The 20,870-nt window shown below is 46.7% G+C and overlaps 1 protein-coding gene across 1 annotated transcript in view; it reads left to right on the top strand.

Annotated features, from left to right (window-relative positions):
• RAB7A (RAB7A, member RAS oncogene family) overlaps positions 1-18,047 on the top strand; it is a 77,411-nt gene extending 59,364 nt beyond the window's left edge. Inside the window, exons 2-6 of the mRNA XM_017671738.3 lie at positions 2,514-2,574; positions 4,584-4,710; positions 12,109-12,327; positions 13,876-14,004; positions 16,614-18,047. Coding sequence (XP_017527227.1) covers positions 2,522-2,574; positions 4,584-4,710; positions 12,109-12,327; positions 13,876-14,004; positions 16,614-16,709 — 624 coding nt within the window. The 5' untranslated portion in view covers positions 2,514-2,521 and the 3' untranslated portion in view covers positions 16,710-18,047. The remainder of the gene's footprint in view (positions 1-2,513; positions 2,575-4,583; positions 4,711-12,108; positions 12,328-13,875; positions 14,005-16,613) is intronic.
• Positions 18,048-20,870: the final 2,823 nt, after the last annotated feature.

Raw genomic sequence — 20,870 nt, 5'->3', positions numbered from 1 at the left:
CACTGTGACTGGGGTTTGCAGATGTGGTAAGAGGCTCAAGGGCATTGCGCCCAGGAGGGTCAGCCACACAAGGTGGTGCACAGGCAGACCTACAGCCTGTGAGGGCAGAAACAGGAAAGGAACCACCACGGGGGAGCAGGGAGGTTGCACTGTATTTCTTGTTTTTTTTTTGTTTTTTTTTAATACTGTAAAATAATGGTTGGTACACTAGTGAAATTTACTAAACCAAGTTATGGAAATCCCTTTTTTCATTCTCAAAGTCAGTGAACTTCTTAAATATTCCAGAATTTCTTTGCAAAGCTTCTCATGTTTTCATCTCTTCCCTTAATTTGCCCTTTGGATTTGAAACTTGTCTCAGCTGTCATCTGTAGCCCCAAATGTAGTACCAGACCTTGGGATGAGGACTCTAAACCTTGGCTGTGGAGAGCAAGGAGGTGGGCTAGCAGGGCTCCACAGATGAGTGATTTCATAATACACCTCTCATTGCTTGATAGGAAGAAAAGCCCTGAGTAGGATGGAGACTAAAGGGAACGGGTTTGGTTCCAGCTCATCCTATCCTGCCACCTAAGCAGCACCAGTGAAAGCTTTATAGACAAATTCTGGCAGAGCTGAGATACCAGGTCCTCACACACCTGCATGGGCACCAGGCATCGGGCATAAGACCACTGACCTGGTGTAGATCACGAGACCTGGTGGAAGCGTCAGCGAGCTCTCTCTCTGGTCTGCATCCTGTCTCCACGCTGTTCATGAAGCCATGGAAAACCACTTTCAGAAGCTGAGGACTTGGTATCTAATCCTGCCCTGTGGGCTGTCTTCAGTTCTAATACTTCCTTTCAGTTTGTGGTCTTTGGTGCAACACCACCTGTTGAAAGAGAACAGTTGACAACCAGTATCTGGAAACGGGAATGTGGCCTGATTACCTTGCCTGGGCTGTGTGACTCTTTTGCTCTGTCATTGCCTTCTGGACTTGGTTCTGTTACTTATCCTGCTCTGTACTTGACACACATTAAAATGCTAGCAGCCAGCATTTACTAAGCACTTACTGTATTCTTGTCACTGTCCTGAGCGTTTTACTCATTCAGGCCTCACAGCATCCCCAGGACATAAGTATTATCCCTATATCTCTGTTTGAACAGAATGGTTATATGACTTGCCCGGGCTCACACAGCTTAATACATGGCAGAGCCAGGATAGAAGTCTAGGTAGTCTAGGATTGGTATTTGCATCTAAAGTCACACCCACTGTAGATAGTACTGTCGGCCTCAGCCTTTAGAAAGCCAGGTTGGTGAAAGATGAAACTAGAAAGTAGCTTTTTTGAGACCAGCTCTCCCACTGCTGGGTGGACTTGGGCCCATATTCCAGAGAGCCTGGCCTGGGGAGCTGGCCTCTGGCCCGAGGTCTTACTGTCCCATCTATAGAAGACTGACAGCAGGCTTTATTGAACCCACCTCCTTGCCTACTTTATGTATAAACACCATCTTCCCCTGCTCCACTGAAAGCACGAGGGGGGTGTTGACCCTTGTTTTGTTACTGAAGTCACCTGCCCTGGTACTCCGTGTCTGCTGAGGATAATGGGCCAAAGCTAGGGCTTCTCAGCAGGGGTAGTTTGTCACTTTTGAGGGTGCTCCCATTCTCGTTTCAATTCCTGGTTCTAGAGGAGAATGCAGGCCTCCTACTGGGGAGTTTAGCTGTCTGAGGGGTGTTCCTCCAGCAGTCTTATATAAATCACCAACATTGGGGTCACCTACTTTTCTGAGAGCTACTCGTTTTCTGAAAGTCAGAGTCAGGTTCTGTACACAGGTTAAGACCAGAGCCCTAGCTTGGTAAGTAAAGAGACCGTGATGTGGCAAGGTCTGGACGAGATTTGAGCAAAAATTAGGCATCTTACATATTGTCTGGTTAGGGTAGAGAAGGCTGTCTGGAAGCCTTCCTAGGAAAAGGTGGGCCCAAGAGCTGCAAGGCCAAGTATTACTCACACACTAACCAAATGTTGGATAATCATTCTCAACTTTACAGTGGGGATGCAGGGGGAATAAAACTGTCCTCGTGGAGATGATTAGAAAGCGAGGAAGACAAATATGATACATAAAATATCAGGTCATGGCAAGGGCTCTGAAGAAAAAGAAGGCAGAGCAAAGGAACAGAGTGCAAATAGAGGGTGTGCTACTTTACAGAAAGCCACCCCCTCTCTGAGCAGAGACCTGAATGAAGCAGGACTGAGCTCTTCAGTTGGAGTGATAATCCAAATCGATCCAACATCCAAGCAGTAGAATCCATTGTTTCAAACAACTGCCAGTGGCAAGACATCCCTGCCCACTGTATTGCCTCACTCCTGGGCCCAGAGCTCTGGTGACTGAGAACTGCCTGTCAGGGCGCCTGGGTGGCAGAGAACTGGTCAGCAGGAAGGCTCAGGGCACGGTGCCCTTGGGGCTGCTTAGGAGTCTGTGCCTAGGGCAGCGGCTCACCTCGCCTTATCCTTCATGCTCATGGTGTGTTCTCCTTTCTCCCTTTAGTTTGAAGGATGACCTCTAGGAAGAAAGTGTTGCTGAAGGTTATCATCCTGGGAGATTCTGGGTAAGTGTTTCTCATAAATGTGAGCTAACAGATTGGGCTGGATTTAAACTTCACCACCTTGGAGCCTGTGCCCTCCAAGCGGACCTCTGCCACCTCTTCTCTAATGGTGATGGCGTTAGGGCCCTTGGTCTCCCTGCTGTTGCGGGGCACAGCAGAAATTTTAATGATCCCTGTTACGTGAATAACCCTTGGTTCCCTGATTTTTGGCATGATTTGGGGAAAGCTGTTTGAACTCAATTAATACTAGGTAGTTCATAGAATCTGTTGGTTCCAAGCTGGCCAGACAAGGGAGGCCTGTTTCTGTAGCACTGTTGCCATTGGCACCAGGCCTGCCAGCTGTGGTTTGAGGTGTGTTGGGTGCTGCCCTCCCACTGCTGGGTCGACTCAGGCCCATATTCCAGAGAGCCTGGCCTGGGGAGTTGGGCTCTGGTCCAAGGTCTGCCACTGACCAAGTAACTAGCTCTCTAGTAGCTGTTAAGATTCTGTGGGAGGCCTTTCAGAGTTGGCATCCGAAGTGACCTGGGAGAGCTTAGACCAGCTAGAAGTTACACTGAAAAATAATAATAATAATAATAATAATAATAATAATAATAAATGCAGGTGTGCCTCCTTATTCCAAAAGCCCCTGCCCTTCCTTTAAAAAAGCAGGGATTTTTCTACCCTGGCTGGCTTTTTTAATCACCTGAGGAGCCTTTTAAAGTAGCATTTGCCCAGACCAGTGGGTTAGAGTCTCGTTGGCAATACAGTTGGCCCTTGAGCAACACGGGTTTGAACTGTGCAGGTCCACTTAACATGTTTTTTTTTTTTTCAATAAACACGTTGGAAAAATTTTTTTGGAGATTTTCAACAATTTGAAAAACTGTTTCTCTAGGTTGCTTTACTGTAACAATACAGTATATATGTAAAACCTGTAACATATAAAATAGTGTGATAATTAGCTGTTTATCGGTATACTTTCTGGTCATCAGCAAGCCATTAGTAGTTAAGTTTTCAGGGATTCACAAGGTACACACACATTTTCAACTACACTGGGTGGCCGCCTCAGCCCCCACGTTGTTTAAGGGTCAGTTGCACTTAAATCCCCTCTCCCTCCCCCCTCCTTCATGTCCACTTTCCCTAGGATTCTGTTGTGCTGTCAGGATTGAAGGACACTCCTTTTAGGCCTTTGTTACCCAAACTTACCTGCAAAGAATCACCAGGCCCTTGTCAGATCACAGATTTCCCAACCTCTCTCCTGGAAGTTCTGATTCACGAGACTAGGGCTGGAGAACACTGCCTTTAGGCTATGTCTGTACCTCATAGCCTCTGCATGTGAAAACCAGTGTATTCCTCTGGGAAGGGAAGGTGATATTACTGATTTGAGGAAGGCTTTTTCACATTATCTTCAGCCTGTCCCAATTGACCTCTTCACCACGAAGTCACACATTGCCTCTTGCTGAGTTTTCTTACTGAAGACCATCTCTGGAGGTGGTATTGTGAGGTTGATTCTGTTTTGGTGGAGTGTTGGTGCTTTCTCTGCTTCAGGTTTCAAACTTTGAAGCAGCAGGTTGGCTAACTGGTATGTAAGTCTGCTCAAAGCCAGTGGCTTCCTCCTGCTATTACTTTTTCAGGCTGGATAGCAACCACTAAGTGGAGAGGCACCCAAGACACCAGAGATATTTTTGGAATAGTGGAGCAATCTCAGTGCTGAAGTTTGTTTTAGAAGGAGAGTGGTGGCCTCCTTGTGGAAGGAAAAAAATAATGCTAGATGCAGTAGAAACTGAGTTGCCTGTACCAAAACTTGGAGGCAGCCTTGCAACATCTGGCCCACATCTACAGCCTGTATTTTTATCCCTGAAGAAAGCACAACCTCAAATGAGTAATGCTGGGGAGTTTGCAGGCACTGCCCTGTGTTGTGAGAGCTGTTCCTTCTCCTTCAAGACGGCAGGTTCCTTCAGAGCACTCTGCTAGTGTCAGAGTCAGGTTTCAGTCCCTGGACTTAACACTTGTGGTTTTCCCTCTGCTTTCAGCGTCGGTAAGACATCACTCATGAACCAGTATGTGAACAAGAAATTCAGTAATCAGTACAAAGCCACAATAGGAGCAGACTTTCTGACAAAGGAGGTGATGGTGGATGACAGACTAGTCACGATGCAGGTAAGCACACCTGTCCCCTTTGCCAGCCCAACTCTTCTGTGTCTGGGTGTGTCCCCTCCCTGTCTTTCCTATCCTGCTTTTACGTGGATGGGTAATTAGCTACAGGTAGGATTGCCTGTTAAAATGTTTTCATTGTTTTTCCAAAGTTCTGATTTAACTGGACTTCCTGTTTTTTATTTGGTTTGGTTGTCTTTTACTAAATTTGACAATGAACAGATTTGTCCTGTGTTTCCAAAAGTCTATGTGTTCCATTTTTAATATTGTTGCCTAGTATTCTAGGCCAGAATTCTTTGTGTGTCTCCTATGTTCTTAAAGCAGCCTTTGAAGTAGTTTCCCAATTTTCCTGGCTTCTTTTAATGTGTCCTGTCTATAGCCACCAAAGTTGTGTCTCTGTTAAGCCAATCTGGTTTTTTTCTTTATTAGCTTAATCTTCTAAAGGCTTCCCTTCCAACAGTTGGGATAGAATGTAGATCCCTTCATACCAATTTTTGAAAGCCCTCACATTCTGGCCCCAAACCATTCACTTTTTTGTCTCCTGTCCGTCCTTCCAAATCATGTACTGCTCTGACAGACCTGTCCTTGCACAGGTCTCTACCTCCAGCAAGGCCCCTTTGTCACATCTGCACCCATCCAAAGGCTCCAATTTTTAGCCAGGTGTTGTCTTTTGAAATTCCTACCTCCACAGCAGTTGCTCCTTCCTGTACTAAATGGTATCTTGTTGTCGACCTCGAGCTGTGATCGACTCCCAGGAGATAAGGACTCTCCACACTTCCTGCTCACACATCCAGGACAGAGCTAATAATGTTAACCCCTCCCCATCTCTCCCCACCCTGACATACACAGAGATGTTCAAAATATAACTAAAGTTTAAATAAGCTAAGCTTGAGAGATAAGGAAATGTCCAGATCACAAGAAAAGAGAAGGAACTGAAAGCTGATGATAAGCTCAGGGGCTCCTGCCATGGTGATTTGTGAATTTATAATAGGGACTCTTTACTGATCATCAGGGGCAGGAGATATGACTACACAAGGCAGGGGAGTTAGAACTGAGAATCCCTTTGGACGTAGCACACACTCGTTTAGGGCTTTAGAAAGATGTGAAAACTGAACCAAATGCTTCAACCCAAGTAAGTGGCAGATGTCACGTGTGAAACAGAGGCTTGGGGCTTTGCCTCTTTGCTGCCTCATTAGAGAAGCTCAGTCCTGCTATGCTCATGTGTGGATTCTGTGTTTATATTCTGCATGATACAGAAGTCTTGGTCTGGGAGAATTTGACATAAACCCTGTCACCTGGCAGAAACAAAGATAAGGCCGATCTGTAGGGACACTTAAAACCTCAGGACAGAAGATGAGTTCATAGCCACATGAGGAAATAATGTACCACAAAAAATGATCACAATGACTAGAAATTTTTTAAAGGGAATAGAAACCATGATGAAAAGGGACACTATAAAAAATGAGGATATGGAAAACTTAGAACTTCAGGAAGTGAAAAGATAGTCATTGAAAAATGAACTGAATGGGTAAATTGCAGATTAAACACAACTGAAGAAAACAGTAAATAAACTGCAAGAGCAGAGCAGATCACCTAGGATACTCAAAACTACAGAACACCAAAAAAGAAAGTCAGAAGAGCAACTAGAGAAAAAAGAGATTACTTATGAAGTAACAACAGACAGATGACTTCTCAGCAGTAACAGAAAGCAGAAGGTGGTGGAATTCCTTCAGGATGCTGTGAGTGAAATACCTCCTGACAGTTTCAAGCGTGTGCCAGCCAGACTGAAAGCTGCGTTCGGTACCAGGAAAAACAACTGTACAAGAAGCTGTGGTTTTGAGAGCCGTGTGCGCTGATTGAGAAGTCAGCGACCAGCCCCTCCTGGGTTAGGGGCTATCATAGTAAAGCCCACACACACTGCTAAGGTGGGCCCTTGGGGGTGCTGCACTCCTAGAGTAAACCCCATCTGAGCACTGAGGTCACTGAGGTGGGTCTGGGCAGAGTGGGAAAGAGAAAGTGTTCCTGAGAGGTTGAAACAAAAGTCTGACCCTCATGCTTTTGAAGCCAGTTTAAAACTAGAAGTAAACTAAAACTGTCATCATCCTAGATCTTGAGGAATCCTCACGTTTTTCAAGAGCTTTTAGCAGCTTTCAGTAAAAGATAGCTCAACTAAAACAAAGCAAGAACCAGCAGAAACCCCTGAAAATTCAGTGTTCTCTGCAGTTAAATAAATAAGGCAGTCTTACATACCTGCAGAGACAAAACAGGTGGCATAGGTTAGTAGAACTTCTAAAAATGAAATACAGTAACCCAAACTGGGAAATAAAAAGCCTGTTTTTAGCAGCAGGGAGGATACACAGACGAAGGCTGAAGGAAAGAATGGTAGGACATAAGAGAGAGGTAAAAAAGGATTCAGCCCAGTAGGTTGCACCTACTTTTAGTCATCTCATAAAAGAGAGAATAGATCAGAGGTAATATTTGTTGAGAATTTTCCAGGACTGATGTGACACCAATCCACAGTTTTAGGAAGCCGAAATTCCAAGAAAGATAAATCAAAAAGAAATCCATGTGAATCATAAATGAAATAGCAATGACAACAAATAAGATGAACTTCAAGGCAGCCAGAGGAAAAAGATGACTTTGAAAAGAGCAGCAACAAGGCTGACAGTTGACTCTCAGCAGTAACAGTGGAACTCAGAAAGCAGTGGAATACACTCTGAAAGAGCTGTCAGCATAGTATTCTGTCCCTACTGACAATACCCTCCAAGAACTGAAGTGTACACCTTTAAATTCTCATGAAAATCCCAAAGGATATACTTCAGGTAGAAGAAAAGTGACTTCATTTGGAAAGGTCTGAGGTAAAATAATTGTTTGCTTTTATCTATTGTTAGAATGATCCTAGTATTAAGAGTATGTACCTTCCAAACTAGTATTAAGGAAACCAGGATTGGAACAATGTAATTTAATATGTAGGGAAAGATGAGTGATTGTTTTAGGTTTTTCTGAGTTCCTGAATGTTCAGGAAGAAATTAGAAAGTATGCAGTATTAAATAATAGATGAAATCAAGTATGCATGAAAAATTTAAAGATAACACTATGAAGCCCTAGAAGTTTAAATAGTGTGATACTATCACAAGGATACACCGATGGAGGGATCAGAGGGCACAGAAACAGGGCACATCTAGCTGGACACTGGATGGAGAGGTGACTCCTAGGAGCCTGGGGAAAGAGGAGTCACACAGTAAGTGGGGCCCAGCCTGTGGCTCTCCATTTGGGTGGGGAGTAGCCAAAAGGTTCAAGACCTGAATGGAAAAAAACACAAAATGAAAACTATAAAAATGAAAAATACAGTCTTTTTACCTTTAGGCATTTAAAATGGAGAAAGGACAAATCAGAAAAGAGGAAAGATGATAGACCATGTTAACTTCAATGTCTGAATGACATGGTTTCCAGGTAACAAAAAACAAAGGGCAGGGGACAATGTTGATAACACATAATTGTATTCAGTCAAGAGGCAACCTAGTGGATAGCTGGGCATGGGACTTCAGCAGCCAGCCTGCAGAGGAAACCGTAACGTCCCTTGGCAGACTTCAGGGAGTCACAAAATTTAAAAGGCTAATGGGCCGGCTGCCACAGCTGTAGACGTGGTGGATGCTCGTGCCACCAGCTCTTGTCTCATGAGTGTTGGGTAAGTGTCTTATTTCAGTATAAAGTACCATTTGAAATCGTCGATCCTAAACGGCAACAAATGCATAATCGTCAATCAAACAAAAAGGATGTCCTCTCATGACATTTTAGAAGCAGAGTCCATTATGTTGAAAATACTCAGCCGTGATTAAGAAAGCTAACTAAGTTACAAGTGAGAATTTATGTACATTAAATCATTTAAAAAAATGAACGCCAGATAGCATTTTAATTCTCATATATTCCTCATTTTATTTAGCTATCTCTTGATGCAGATACTAACTTGTAGTTCTTGGAAGTGGCTTAAATGTACCATACAGATACTCCTTATTGTATTTTTACAGTAAATGTACAATTGTGAGGGGGGAAAACCTGACAGAATTGAGTTTGGGCCAGAAAATACGCTCAAGCTGATGGTGGGAATATACCCATGTCTCCTTTACAGTGGAGGCTAAGCATCTTGCTGTCCTGTTGGACATGTGCAGACCAGCGGCCCAGCAGTCTGTCCCGGCATGCAGCCAAGGGGAGCTGCTCCTGGGCACGTGCAGAGGTGCAGCAAGGACGGCCGCACAGGAGGGGTGGTACGTTAAAGCAGCGGGGTGCTCTCTGGCCCTTAGCTTTGGGAGAAGGCAAAAAGCAAGTCGCAGAGAAATGTACAGGCTCTTACTGCTGATGGAAGACAGATGCCCAGGAGCCCCTCACTTCTGGGCAGGAAGGACAATGAATGCTGTGAGGGAGGCTTAACTCTTTCTTTAAAAAAAAAAAAGCTGAAAGTATTAATGTATGTCACATTAGAGTACTGGGAAGATAATATGAGTGTATGTTGGATGTAGAAAATGTTTCAATTAAAATATACAAAGTGTAAAAGACCACAGTTGGCTTAGAGACTGTGCTTTTCTAAGTTTGAAGGTAAATTAATTTTGGAAACTTGATAAGAGGAACCCCCAGTTTTTCAACTTTTCTTTTTAATTCCCTTACTTTGCCCTGTCTGTGTGTCTGAGTTCCAAACACCCATTTGGTTCCACCAAGAAGTAACAGGCTCTTAACATAATCCTCCGCCTGCAATTCAGTCCTAAAGAAGCATCTGAAACACAGAAGGGCTCTCTATGTTAATGTTCATTACTGAGTTACTTAGGATCACGGGAAATCAGCAGCAGTGTTTTCTTAAAAAACAGGAATGAAGTGAGAGCTTTTCGGGCAGCAGTAAAGATGGGAGCTGGCGCCCGATGGAGTGCCATGGCGTTCTAGGGGGCTGAGGAGTGACCCGGGAGAGCGTGCGAGGTGCATGTGGTGTAAGGTTTCAGCTACGTCAAACCCCTACAAGGCAGAGCCAGAATAAGACAGCTGATGAAGGTCTCTGTGGGAGGGTGCCAGGTGTTTTTTTGTTTTTGGCTTTTGCTTTACTTATCCAAATGTTTGCATAATAATAACAATGTTACTTCTCTAATTGGAAAATGTTTTTAATTTATCCAAGCCTAGGTTTAAGTTCTGGTTTAAAATTTTTCTTTCCCAGTTACTCTTTATAGGAGTAGTTACCCATTTCTGCCTTCCCTAATTACATAACTGTGTTCTCAATTTCCCCTCCACGGTGACCTTTTCTTATAAGAAAAGGCTCATTTTTCCACTCAGGTATGTGTGGAGTGCGGGGAGTTGGGAAAGCACAGAGGCGACGCCACTAGCGGTTGACCCCTCTGGGTTTCCCCTGTCAGTAGAGGTCCTGCGCGGTCTCCCTGTGGTCGTCGGGGCAGAGCTGCCTTCAGCCCCCACCATGAGGCGCAGGTAGAAAAATTGGCTCCAAGGTGGTTTTTATTGCCCTTCACTCTTCTAAGCCATCATTGCTTCCTTCTGGGTCCCAGTGGTCTGCACACTTCTGTGCCACACACACTCACGACAGCGTCCCAGTTCCGCTCCCCCATCAGGCGACTGCCCATGGCCGCTAGGGCGTGCCCTGTTTCAGAAAGGGTCTTCCCAGGCCTGCTGTGAGCGGAGCAGGCTGCCTAAGTGGGGCTCCTTGCTCCCAGAGGTGTGGCTGGGAGTCCGGTCACATGTCGTCATGTAATGATTGTGGAGGGCCGTGTACATCAGAGGAAAAGGCTGAGGTGGGCTTCTCAGAGCTGCCCTTCTCATAGGAGTAACCCTTGGCTCTGGGGGATTGTCAGTCAGCAGACAACTGAGGGGAGCACCCTTTGCCCAGCACTGACATTGGTGACCACACTAGCCCTCTTCCAGTGTGCTGTTGGCCTGGACTGTACCTGACCTATCTGTGGGCCAGATTTTAGCCTGTGATTGTACTGCTTTATTGGAACTTAACTTTAAGGGGCCCTATTGCTGCCATTCCCAGTCTTCCAGCCAGTGTTTGAGTTCTGGCTCTGTTCATGCATGCCACAGTGTCAACTTGAGCTGGTCCCCAAGAGCAGATCAACTGTCTGGATTTGGAGATCATACTTTCTCCTTCTGGAGAGCATCTTGAGAGGTAGTGTGTGGTTTAGACCATCAGGAGCTTTGTTTACCTTGTACTAAAGAACTGTGACTCCCTAGTGTGCTGCCCCACCCCACGTCATTGCCCTCATGCCTGGTTACTACTTCCCCAGGCCTCATACCGTGTTCTGTGTGGTGAGGTTTGCCCCCTGAAGTGTGAGCTCAGTGTGTGTCTGGCCTAGGTGCAGTTGACATGTTCCTCCAATGTTCTGACCACAGGGATTCAGGACCGACTGCCTGAGAAGGGCCTAGGGAGCTTGACTGTCCTGCAAAATCTGGTTCTGGGAAGAATAATAGTGGCCCAAATCCTGGGCCTTTGGGGTACTTAGTGGCTGATGATTTGGACATAAAGTTGGAATTTATTTGGGTTATGAGGATGGTCCAGGTTCTCACCTTCTGAAAGCAGGTGATTTTCTGCAAACAGACAGTTGGAGGCCCATGTCAGCTGGAAGTGGGTGCATGCAGCCTCAACCCAAGCCCACTCTTAAACCAGGCGGCTTGCTGGGTCCCTGGAACCATTCCTCACAACACCAGTCATCTCTCCAGGCTAACCAGGGTGGTCCAGTTAGGGACCTGGGGCAGTGTGGAAATCCGTCCTTGCTCTTGAACTTGGTGTGGCAGTGAATCATATGATGTCCTTTGAGCTGGTCATTAGTACCTGGGCTGCTTTTGATTAAAAACGGACTTAACCTTCTCTTGGGAACGTAGACTGTGTCTTAAAGACTGACTTAACCTGCACTCTGCTACAGTGTGTTCGCGTCCTTCTCTTTCTCCCTCTCTCTCTCAGGGTGTTTTGTTTGCTTTGTATTTTTTTGGTTGAGGTATAATATAAATAAAACATACTAATATTTTTACGTAAACTTTACATACAGTAAAATGCATAATTTAGATGTACACTTCATAGAGTAACCACGTCCCGAAATTTCCATCATCCACAGGAAGTTCCTAGAGTACATAAGTTGTAAATTCATAGCACACATTTTACATAAGTATCTGCCCATGCCACCACCACCTGGATCAAAATAAGTTTTCTAGCACCCCAAGTTCAGACTCCATAGCATCCTTCATAGACGCACACAATCCCACATGCTCTTTGTCAGGTTGGTGTGGGAGTCTTGGTACTGAAATCTGCCTCCTGCATTCTGAAGTCACTTGTCTCTGGGTGGCCCCATAATCTAGCCCATTTGCCTGGCATCCCCCCCTGGCTCTCTGCCCCCAAGAATAAATGCTTGTCTCTTGCAGATCTGGGACACAGCAGGGCAGGAGCGCTTCCAGTCTCTGGGCGTGGCCTTCTACAGGGGTGCAGACTGCTGCGTGCTGGTGTTTGACGTGACTGCCCCCAACACCTTCAAAACCCTCGATAGCTGGAGAGATGAGTTTCTCATCCAGGCCAGTCCCCGGGATCCTGAAAACTTCCCCTTCGTGGTGTTGGGAAATAAGATCGACCTCGAGAACAGACAAGTAAGTGCTGAAGATAGTGGGACTCATGAATGTGGAGATCTGTGAGCCTGCCCTCGTTAGGGTGATGGCTATTGATTCAGAAAGGGTTCCTTTTAAAAGCAGCAACTAAGTGTGGCTGACAAGTGCTGTTTTAAGCTTTGATTGGTAAAAAGCCACGTGCCTCAAGGACCCATTCCCAGTGTATCTGTGTGTTGTCCCCGTGGTGGGATAGGGACAGTTAGCTGGTACCTGCCCAGGCCTTGGGACAGGGCCCTGCTCCCTAACCTGGTGAAGGCGCACCAGTGCGGCCTCCCTGTGGAGAAGTGGGCACAGTGGGAGTTGCAGCGGTATTGCCTTTGAAGTTGTCCCAGCAGAGGGGCCAGGCTACTTCATGGAATTGCCCATGCTGGCCGTGCATCTTGGCCCTGGTGAAGTGATATGACTGAGGCTGAGTGGTGGCCTGGATTTAAAAGCAGACTCACATTGAAAGCTTAGCTCATGCATCCTTAGCTGGGAATGCTTCCTGGAGTCCAAATCTCCCCTTACCATAACAGACAGGACCTGAAAGCCCTGGTGCCCAGGAGAGCTGGGTAAGTGGCAGCTTTCTGGTTGGCCCATTGTAACCGTCCTCTCCTGCAAGAGACTCCTGCTCCTTAGTGCCTTGTGAATTTGGAGGATTCTGTTCTACACCTGGAATGCTCTGGAAGGTTTGTGTGGGAGTGTGAACTGCGTTTAGGTCAGCTGCCTTTGAGGTCCGGGGCCCAGGAGACCTGGTTGAAACGCCCACGATGCTGCCCACAGCTGTGGCTTTGGGCTGTGGCTTCTGCACTAAGGCGCGGTTCCCCTTCAGCACTTCAGAGGAGGGACTTCTCCAGTGTTCTCCCAGTGCCTCGGGGGCCTGCCTGGGCCCCACGTGTGCCGAAGACTGCTTTGGGCTTTGAGTAAAATTGCTCTGGTTGATTTTCAACTAGTATTTCTCTTGGGAACATAGACTGTCTTAATTATAGCTAGATTTATTTCTAACCACTGATCTCTCTCCCTTTCCTAAGTGACATAGTCCTTCTCTCCTGCCTGAGGGTTAGGGGCCAGGGAGGAATTGGAGTACGAGAGGAGAGGGTGCTGGGTGAGAGCACAGAATTCTGTGGCACTTGGGTGCATGCATGGCACAGGTGATGACCATCAGTGGTAATGGGAGGGGACTGCAAACCTCAAGACCAAGCCGCCAGGTGCTTGCTGTGCTGGCATCTCTGGGTCCCGGGGCTCATTGCTCCCTGGGCTGGCTGCACATGCCCTTTACAAGCTTAAGTAGAGATAGGTCAGGCTCAGAAGCGATGCACCGGAGGCAGACCCTGCTCTGGGTTTGCATCCTTGCTGTGCTGCGAGTCGCCTGCAGGGTGGCCTTGGACAGGTCTGCAGGTGGGTTACCCTGCCCTCCCCGCTCACCCTCAGCCCTCAAGCCTGCTCTCTCCCGTGCTGCCTCTAAGAGCAGGGACAAGACCCATGGGAAGGCTTGAGTCAGTGCCAGTCGCTTCTAGTGTGAGCACATGTGCGTCCTGCTTCCTCTTCCAGGTGGCCACAAAGCGGGCACAGGCCTGGTGCTACAGCAAAAACAACATTCCCTACTTCGAGACCAGCGCCAAGGAGGCCATCAATGTGGAGCAGGCATTCCAGACGATCGCCCGGAATGCACTCAAACAGGTGGGTCTGGGCAGCTCTCTGGCTCTCCCTGGTGGCTGACCAGTGACCCAGCCTGTGTGTTTATCTGGGAACATAATGACATGTTCTGCTAAAGCTTCCAGAAATTCCACTTGTTTGTGAATAGCCTGAACAGGGCAGGAGCAGCGAAGACCTTGGTGGGGGCCTCCCTTGTTCGCCTGGGCGTGTTTATTCCCTTTGGTCTTACCGAGGCATCCCTGGCCAGATTGCTCCTCCTGGGTGAGGGAGGGATAAACTTGACTTTGAATCCCGGCTCCATCATTAGATCTAGTTTTTATTATGTCTGGGCTTCCAGCTCCTCATCTGTAAAAGGATAATGCCTGCTTTGTAGGCTGGTTGTCAAGATTAAACAGGACAGACTTAGTATTGTCATCTCAAAATGGTTTTATTTGATCACCAGAGAAGTTAACCAGAGTCCTAGGAATTTTATGCCTTGAATAAAGTTCCCCTGCATTTTGCCTTTGTCTTGTTTACCCAACTGTTCCCCCCAAATGTCACTTCTTGTTGGCATGTGTGTGTTGAAGGCCCTTGCTGATTGAGCAGCTCTGCTGCGGTGGGGAGTTAAGGCAGTTCATGAGGCACCATCAGCTGTCTGTGGGAGTTGCTCCAGGGGTTGTGTGGGGGCTGGTCAGAGGTGAGGTGCACGTGTTGGGGTGTGTAGAGAGCATTCAAGGGGGCACATGGGGGCAGGGTGGGTTCTGCTCGCTCCGGGAAACTGGCTTTCTAGAAGGCGGTGGTTTGAGCAGGACAGGGCTTCCAGACCTGTGGGCAGGGAGGTACTCAGGTTGGGGGCCTGTGCTGAATGTCCCATGATGACAGGGGACAGTCCTACCCAAAAAGGAATCGGTCCACCCAAAGTCCAGGAGAAACTTCGGTAGTGGGAAGGACCTAACCAGGCCACAGCCTGAGGCCCCGTTGCCTCTCCGTTCCCCACTTCCCTCACCCTGGGTGAATGGCCTTGTGTTGGTTTTCCTAATGGAAGTGCACGCGAGCCTGGAGAGGTGTGGTGTTGGGGGTTGTTTTCCCCATTCCCTGCTGCCTGGGCACTGTTGGGCTTTTCCCTCTGAATAACTGTCCCATTTCCTTAGCATAGGCTTTCCTTTCTAGAGCGAGCCTGTCAGGGCTCAGGTCATCAGGGCTGGTGCCGGCCGGCCCCCCCATGGCAGTGGCAGGCCCTGCGCACACAGCGCCAGCCTCAGGGTTTTTCCCTGCTGTGGACATGGCGCTTGCTGGGCCCCTACCAGCTCTCACCAGCTTGGGTGCATTGAAACTAACTTCATCTGTGTTGCAGGGGAATTTGTCAACCCTGCTGTCCTTTTATATATATTCCTCGGCCATAGAAAAAGAGTAACTTCTTAGTCAAGTTTGTCATTTTAAATTTCTAGGTTTCCTGTGTCTAGATTACATGTCCAATTCAGATGGAAGTTACTTTACTTTAGCTTATGGCAGGAAATAGGGACTCACCTTTTCCTTTCAGAGGGATAGCCACTTGTTTCAAATACTAGTAGCTAATTAATTGTTCAGTAAACCATTTTTCCCACTTTGAAACATTACCTTTGTTGTAATTAATGTTCATGTGTATTGGGACCTGTGTTGGGTCTCCCCACTCTCTTCTGGCGAGCTGTGTGTTCCCTGCCTGGACCGTCTCGATTGAGGGGTCGGGGCCATGGGGAGTGACCGCTCACAGGTTCAGGGGTTTCTTCTCAGGTTGAAGAAAGTATTCTGGAATTAGTGGGGACAGTTGCCCAACTTTGGGAGTATACTAAAAACCACAAAATAGTCAACTCTGTGATATACCTCAATAAAGCTTTTCTATTTTAAAATATGTATTCCTAGAGGTTTCCTAGAGAGCTTTTAGTGAATGGAAACATTGTCTGCTTTCTCTCCAAATCCTAGACCGCTGTGGCACACAGGTGCTCAATGTTTAAGGGATGTTGTTATCCTCCCAGGAAGGAGGAAGCCACTCCTCAGGAGAAACATGAACTCAGCAAAAGGCTACTAAATGACCACGGGCCATCTCCTGTGATCTTGCACTACAGATGGTGGTAAAATTCGTCCACAGTTGGTTTCTGAGCATGCAGCATTTGTAGGCAAAACTCTCCTAAGCCTTTGAAAGGAAAAAAGGCTACCCATAACGTAAGTCCAGAAAAAAGTGGCAGATAAGGACCTGGAGGAATGTTTTGGGGCTGAGAGGACACTGGTGCTGGGCCCTAGCCCACTGCTGCTGCCTTGTGGAAATGCTAATTATGAGTTGCTATAAATCCAGGCCCTGTTAAAGTCTAAGAGATGGTGACTCTGTGGACCATACAGAAGGCATCTGTGAGCTAACTGTAGTCCCCAAGCCACCAGAGTGCCATCTGACGGAGAGCGTGAGTCAGCCTCTATCCTGCCTGCCTGGGGTCAAAGGCTGCCCTTTCTGCTGTGTTTCTTTCTCAACCTCATCCTGGAGTCATCACAAAACCTATCCTCTTGCTCAGCCTTTGAGGACTGAGCACCTTCTCCCAGAGCCCTCCCTTCACGGCCAGAGCTGAGCAGAGGCATGCCCCCCATCCCCGTGCCCTGAGTAACAAACCTTCCCTCTCTCTGCCCAGGAAACGGAGGTGGAGCTGTACAATGAATTCCCTGAACCTATCAAACTGGACAAGAATGACCGGGCCAAGGCCTCAACGGACAGCTGCAGCTGCTGAAGGGGCAGGGAGAGCGGGAGCAGAGTCCCTCACAGACCACGAACACACCAGGCCTTCCAACACAAGCCCCTCTTCCCTTCCAGACAAAACACAGAGTGCTCTCTCACAGCCAGCTGCCAAAAGAAACATACACACACACACACACACACGCACACACACGCGCACACACACACACACACATCTGACACAAGCAGACTCCCTCCCAGGCCTGTGATGGCTCTGCTGGGGTCTGCCCACCCACCACACCAGCCCTCGTATGGAGCAGGACGGGCCAGCTATAGAAATCGTTCTGGTGTGGAGTCGGCATCAGAAGCTTATTCTTTTTGTCCACTGGAGAGAGAGAACTGTTTACAGTTAATCTGTGTTGAATTAGTTATCTGATTTTTTTTAACGGTCTTGTGGTCTTCTTACCCCCCACCCCCACCCCGTGAAGGCTGCCACTTGGGAAGGCTGATGGCCCGTGCTTCGTTATAGGCTCACACCCGGTCTGATCAGGCTGAGTTTTGTATGTATCTGTTAATGCTTGTTACTTTTAACTAATCAGATCTTTTTACAGTATCCATTTATTATGTAATGCTTCTTAGAAAAGAATCTTATAGTACATGTTAATATATGCAACCAATTAAAAATGTATAAATTAGTGTAAGAAATTCTTGGACTATGTGTTTAAGTCCTGTAATGCAGGCATGTAAGATGGAGGGTTGGTTGAACCCTATCTGGATTGCAGAGTGTTAGCAACTCAGAATTCAGAACTCCAGCTAGAGGCAGTATTCTGTATAGTAGACACAAGAATTATGTGCGCCTTTTATCAAAGACTTAAGAGCCAAAAGCTTTTCATCTCACCAGGAGGAAAAGTGTCTAGTTCCCTTCTGTGTCTAAATTTTCCAAAAGGTTGATTTGCATAATACAGTGGTGTGTGCAATGGATAAATGGCTGTTGTTTCAGAACTTAAAATTCTCGTTTTTCCTCTTTTTTTTCCATTATGCTCCACACTTCAAAACTCTCCCATTAGATCATCATCCTACTTCTAAGAGGGAAAGGAAAATCCTAACAGACATGTCCTAGTGATTTTACCTTTGTTCTAGAAGGCGCTCCTTTTCAGGGTTGTGGTCTCCTTAGGTTAGCAAACCTTTTCTCCTTTTCCCCACCAGCTGCTCAGTATCGCCCATCATCAGCTAACCTGTTTCTTTGGTTGGAGTCTCCCCAGAACCTGCCCCTGCATTGTAGCTTGCTTCACGGAGCACTCCCCTTTTTCAAAGGACTACATTCTAGGGTGTGGGCCGAGTTCTTCTGTAAAGAGATGAACGTGATGCCAATAAAATGTAACAAGAACAAAGATCCTCCACCTTTGCTCTGTCTTTTTTCCTCCTTCCAGACCTTTGGCTCAGTAGAGCCCATAGTAGCCAATCCCAGCCACGGCTTCATCAGGCAGGTGAGCTCCATAGCCAGGCCTGTGTGAGGCTGTGAGGCCGCAAGGCCTTCTTGCAGCCAGCCCTGCACTACCTGTCCCTAGATGCATTTTCGTTTTTGTTTTTTTAATCACGGTATTGGGGGTAGGAACCCGGAGTGCTGAGAGCATCGTCCCTCTGGAGGAGTCACCACCACTGCTGGTGGCCTGTGCACTGTGCATAGCCTGTCGGTTCAAGTTGGGATTTTCTGTGGTGGTTTTTCCTTTGTGTTTGGTTTTCCAATTGGCATAATACCTCCTGGCAAGATATCACATAGTTCTGGATTTCTGATTTTTCACAGGAGAGGAAGATTTGGCGGCAGGGGCCCTGTGTTTGACATTTCTGAGCCACCAGCTCAACTAAACAGATGACAAATAGATTGAAGTTTATAAAATACATAAAATGCTCCAGTCAGTGGGTCAGTGTAGGTCTAGCTTTGGAGCCCATTAAGCTGTGCTTTTCCACACCCCCACTGGTCAGCCTCCTCTGTTGGTCTCTTTCCTCATGCTTGCTCTTGGCTCACAGTTCATGTGTTAAAAGTAACCTGCATAGACACTCACAACTGCAGCTCTACCATTGCTGCTGTGCTGGCTTAACTCTGATCCCAGTGCCCGGGCTGCCTACTCGGTGCTGTATTTGGCCTCCAGAGAAGCAGAGTCCTCTTTGACGTGGGGCCCAGTGACTGCGCCATGGCTTGTGGGGCCCATGTGATACTCTCACCTCTGCAAACCAGTTCATTCTTCCTCGAGTCATGTTCTTCTGGTCCTAACCTTGAATGTGACATGGAAATGGATCTTGACCTCTGGTCTCAGCCATCATACGAAAACTGATGATCATTCTGAGATAGACCTGCCTTATATTGAGATGAGTCTGAATTGAACCTTTAGAGTGACCAGCCACAGCTTGTCTGACTTTTAAACTTGACGTTGAGCTGACTTTGCTTCTGACCCTCTCCTTCATCTTGTCAGTCACAATCACCCTAAACCTTGTCCCTGTTGAAATGATCTTGAATCTGACCCATATGACTAATCATAATCGTGACTTTGGAGTTAACCTTGAACCCAACTATGACAGCCTTACTCTCCAAGCTGGAACTAAGTCTAATATCCATTTATCTGGCTGACCTTGATTTCATCTTACATAAGTCTTACACACTGTGTCCATACAGATTTGGTTTATCCACAGTAAAAAATAATGGCTGAGACTGAACTCTGCTCTAATAAAGTATGTTTCCATAGCCTTATTTAGATTGACCATAAGTATGTGCTTTTGAGAAGAATGGGATCCAGTTTTTTTGCATTAGTGTGGATTATCTGCAATAAGTTCATTTGAATTTATTCTGCCTCCCAGTAAGAATGTGAATTGAGGTGAATGTATGTTGCTGAGTTTAACATTTATCTCCATTTGCTCTAACAAAAATTAAGTTACTTTTGAAACGAGTGTCTGGGAATTGGTTTGTGGCATAATACAAATTTGCTGCCACAGTATGACCTGAATCACTCTGTCTTGCAGTATGGGTGTGTCACTGTGCTTGCTTTCATCTCAGTTCACTCCCACAAGCTCTAAGGCCTGTGGGATGGAGTTCGTTGCACTAACAAACTTAACTTCTTGTCCAAGGTCCCATTCAGATGGATCATAATTCCTCCTACCTCTCAGTAAAACAATGCCTTTGTTAACACCAGCAGTTTTACCTTTGAGAAGAGAGACTGAGCTGGTTTGCTCCAATGTGCATGTCAGTAATACAAGACTGAAGCTAATTCTTACAGTAAGAATGGCTGTAGCACTGCTTATGCCACCTCAGTTTACCCTAACACAGATTCTTTTCATTGCCACTAAATAGACTCACCCCAGTTGGCTCAAACTTTCACTAAGGGCTTCCTGTTGAGGTGAATATGTATTGCCAAGTTTATGTTCTTCTTGTTTCAAATCCTGACCCAGACCCTGGTTCTCCACCAGACAGTCAAAAAAGACCCATGGTTTTGCCCTGTCTGATCTTGAAACTTGAACCACTTAACCTTCATCATGACCCCAAAGAACTTCCTATACCTCACATTACCCTTAACAGAATCTTGGCTGTGAAATGATCTTGACACTCTTAAATCTGATCACCTTAAACCTGACCGCGTCTCACCCTGACTTTTAATTTGATCCTGAACCCGACCCACATCCTAATTATGACCACGTCTCATCCCAATTTTAGTAGAGCTTGTAGATTACCTCAAAGTAGAGCTTTATGCCTGCCACTGCACCCCCAGCAGGGATCTGGCCAATGCCAATCCAGGAGTGACCTGGAGTGTACCGCTCGCCCACATCCCGGGCCCCCAGGACAGTCTTCACTGGTGTCCATCCAGGAGCCCCTCCAACCACACCCCCCAGACCACACTCCGGGAGTGCCTGCACTGGAACATGCCCATTCATTCATGCTCACTCAGCTAAAGCCACCAGGCACTTAATAGTCCACACAGGGGTTGTCCTACACAAGGCCAATCCTTCAAGACTGGGAGAGGTATCCCTTTCGACTAACAGAAAGTCAAACAATATGAGTAGACAGAGGAATATGCTCCAAATGACAGAACAAGACAAAACTTGAAATGGAGTTAACCAATCTCCCTGATAAAGAATTCAAAGCAATGCTTAATAAAGATGTTCGCTGGACTTGAGAGAAGAATATAGGAGCTCAGTGAGGACTTCAATAAAGAGAAAATATAAAAAG

This window comes from Manis javanica, chromosome 3 (genome assembly GCF_040802235.1).
Source record: "Manis javanica isolate MJ-LG chromosome 3, MJ_LKY, whole genome shotgun sequence".
NCBI classification, from domain to species: Eukaryota; Metazoa; Chordata; class Mammalia; order Pholidota; family Manidae; genus Manis; species Manis javanica.
The sequence above is the reverse complement of the archived record's forward strand: the minus strand, read 5'-3'. Positions and strand labels throughout refer to the sequence as shown.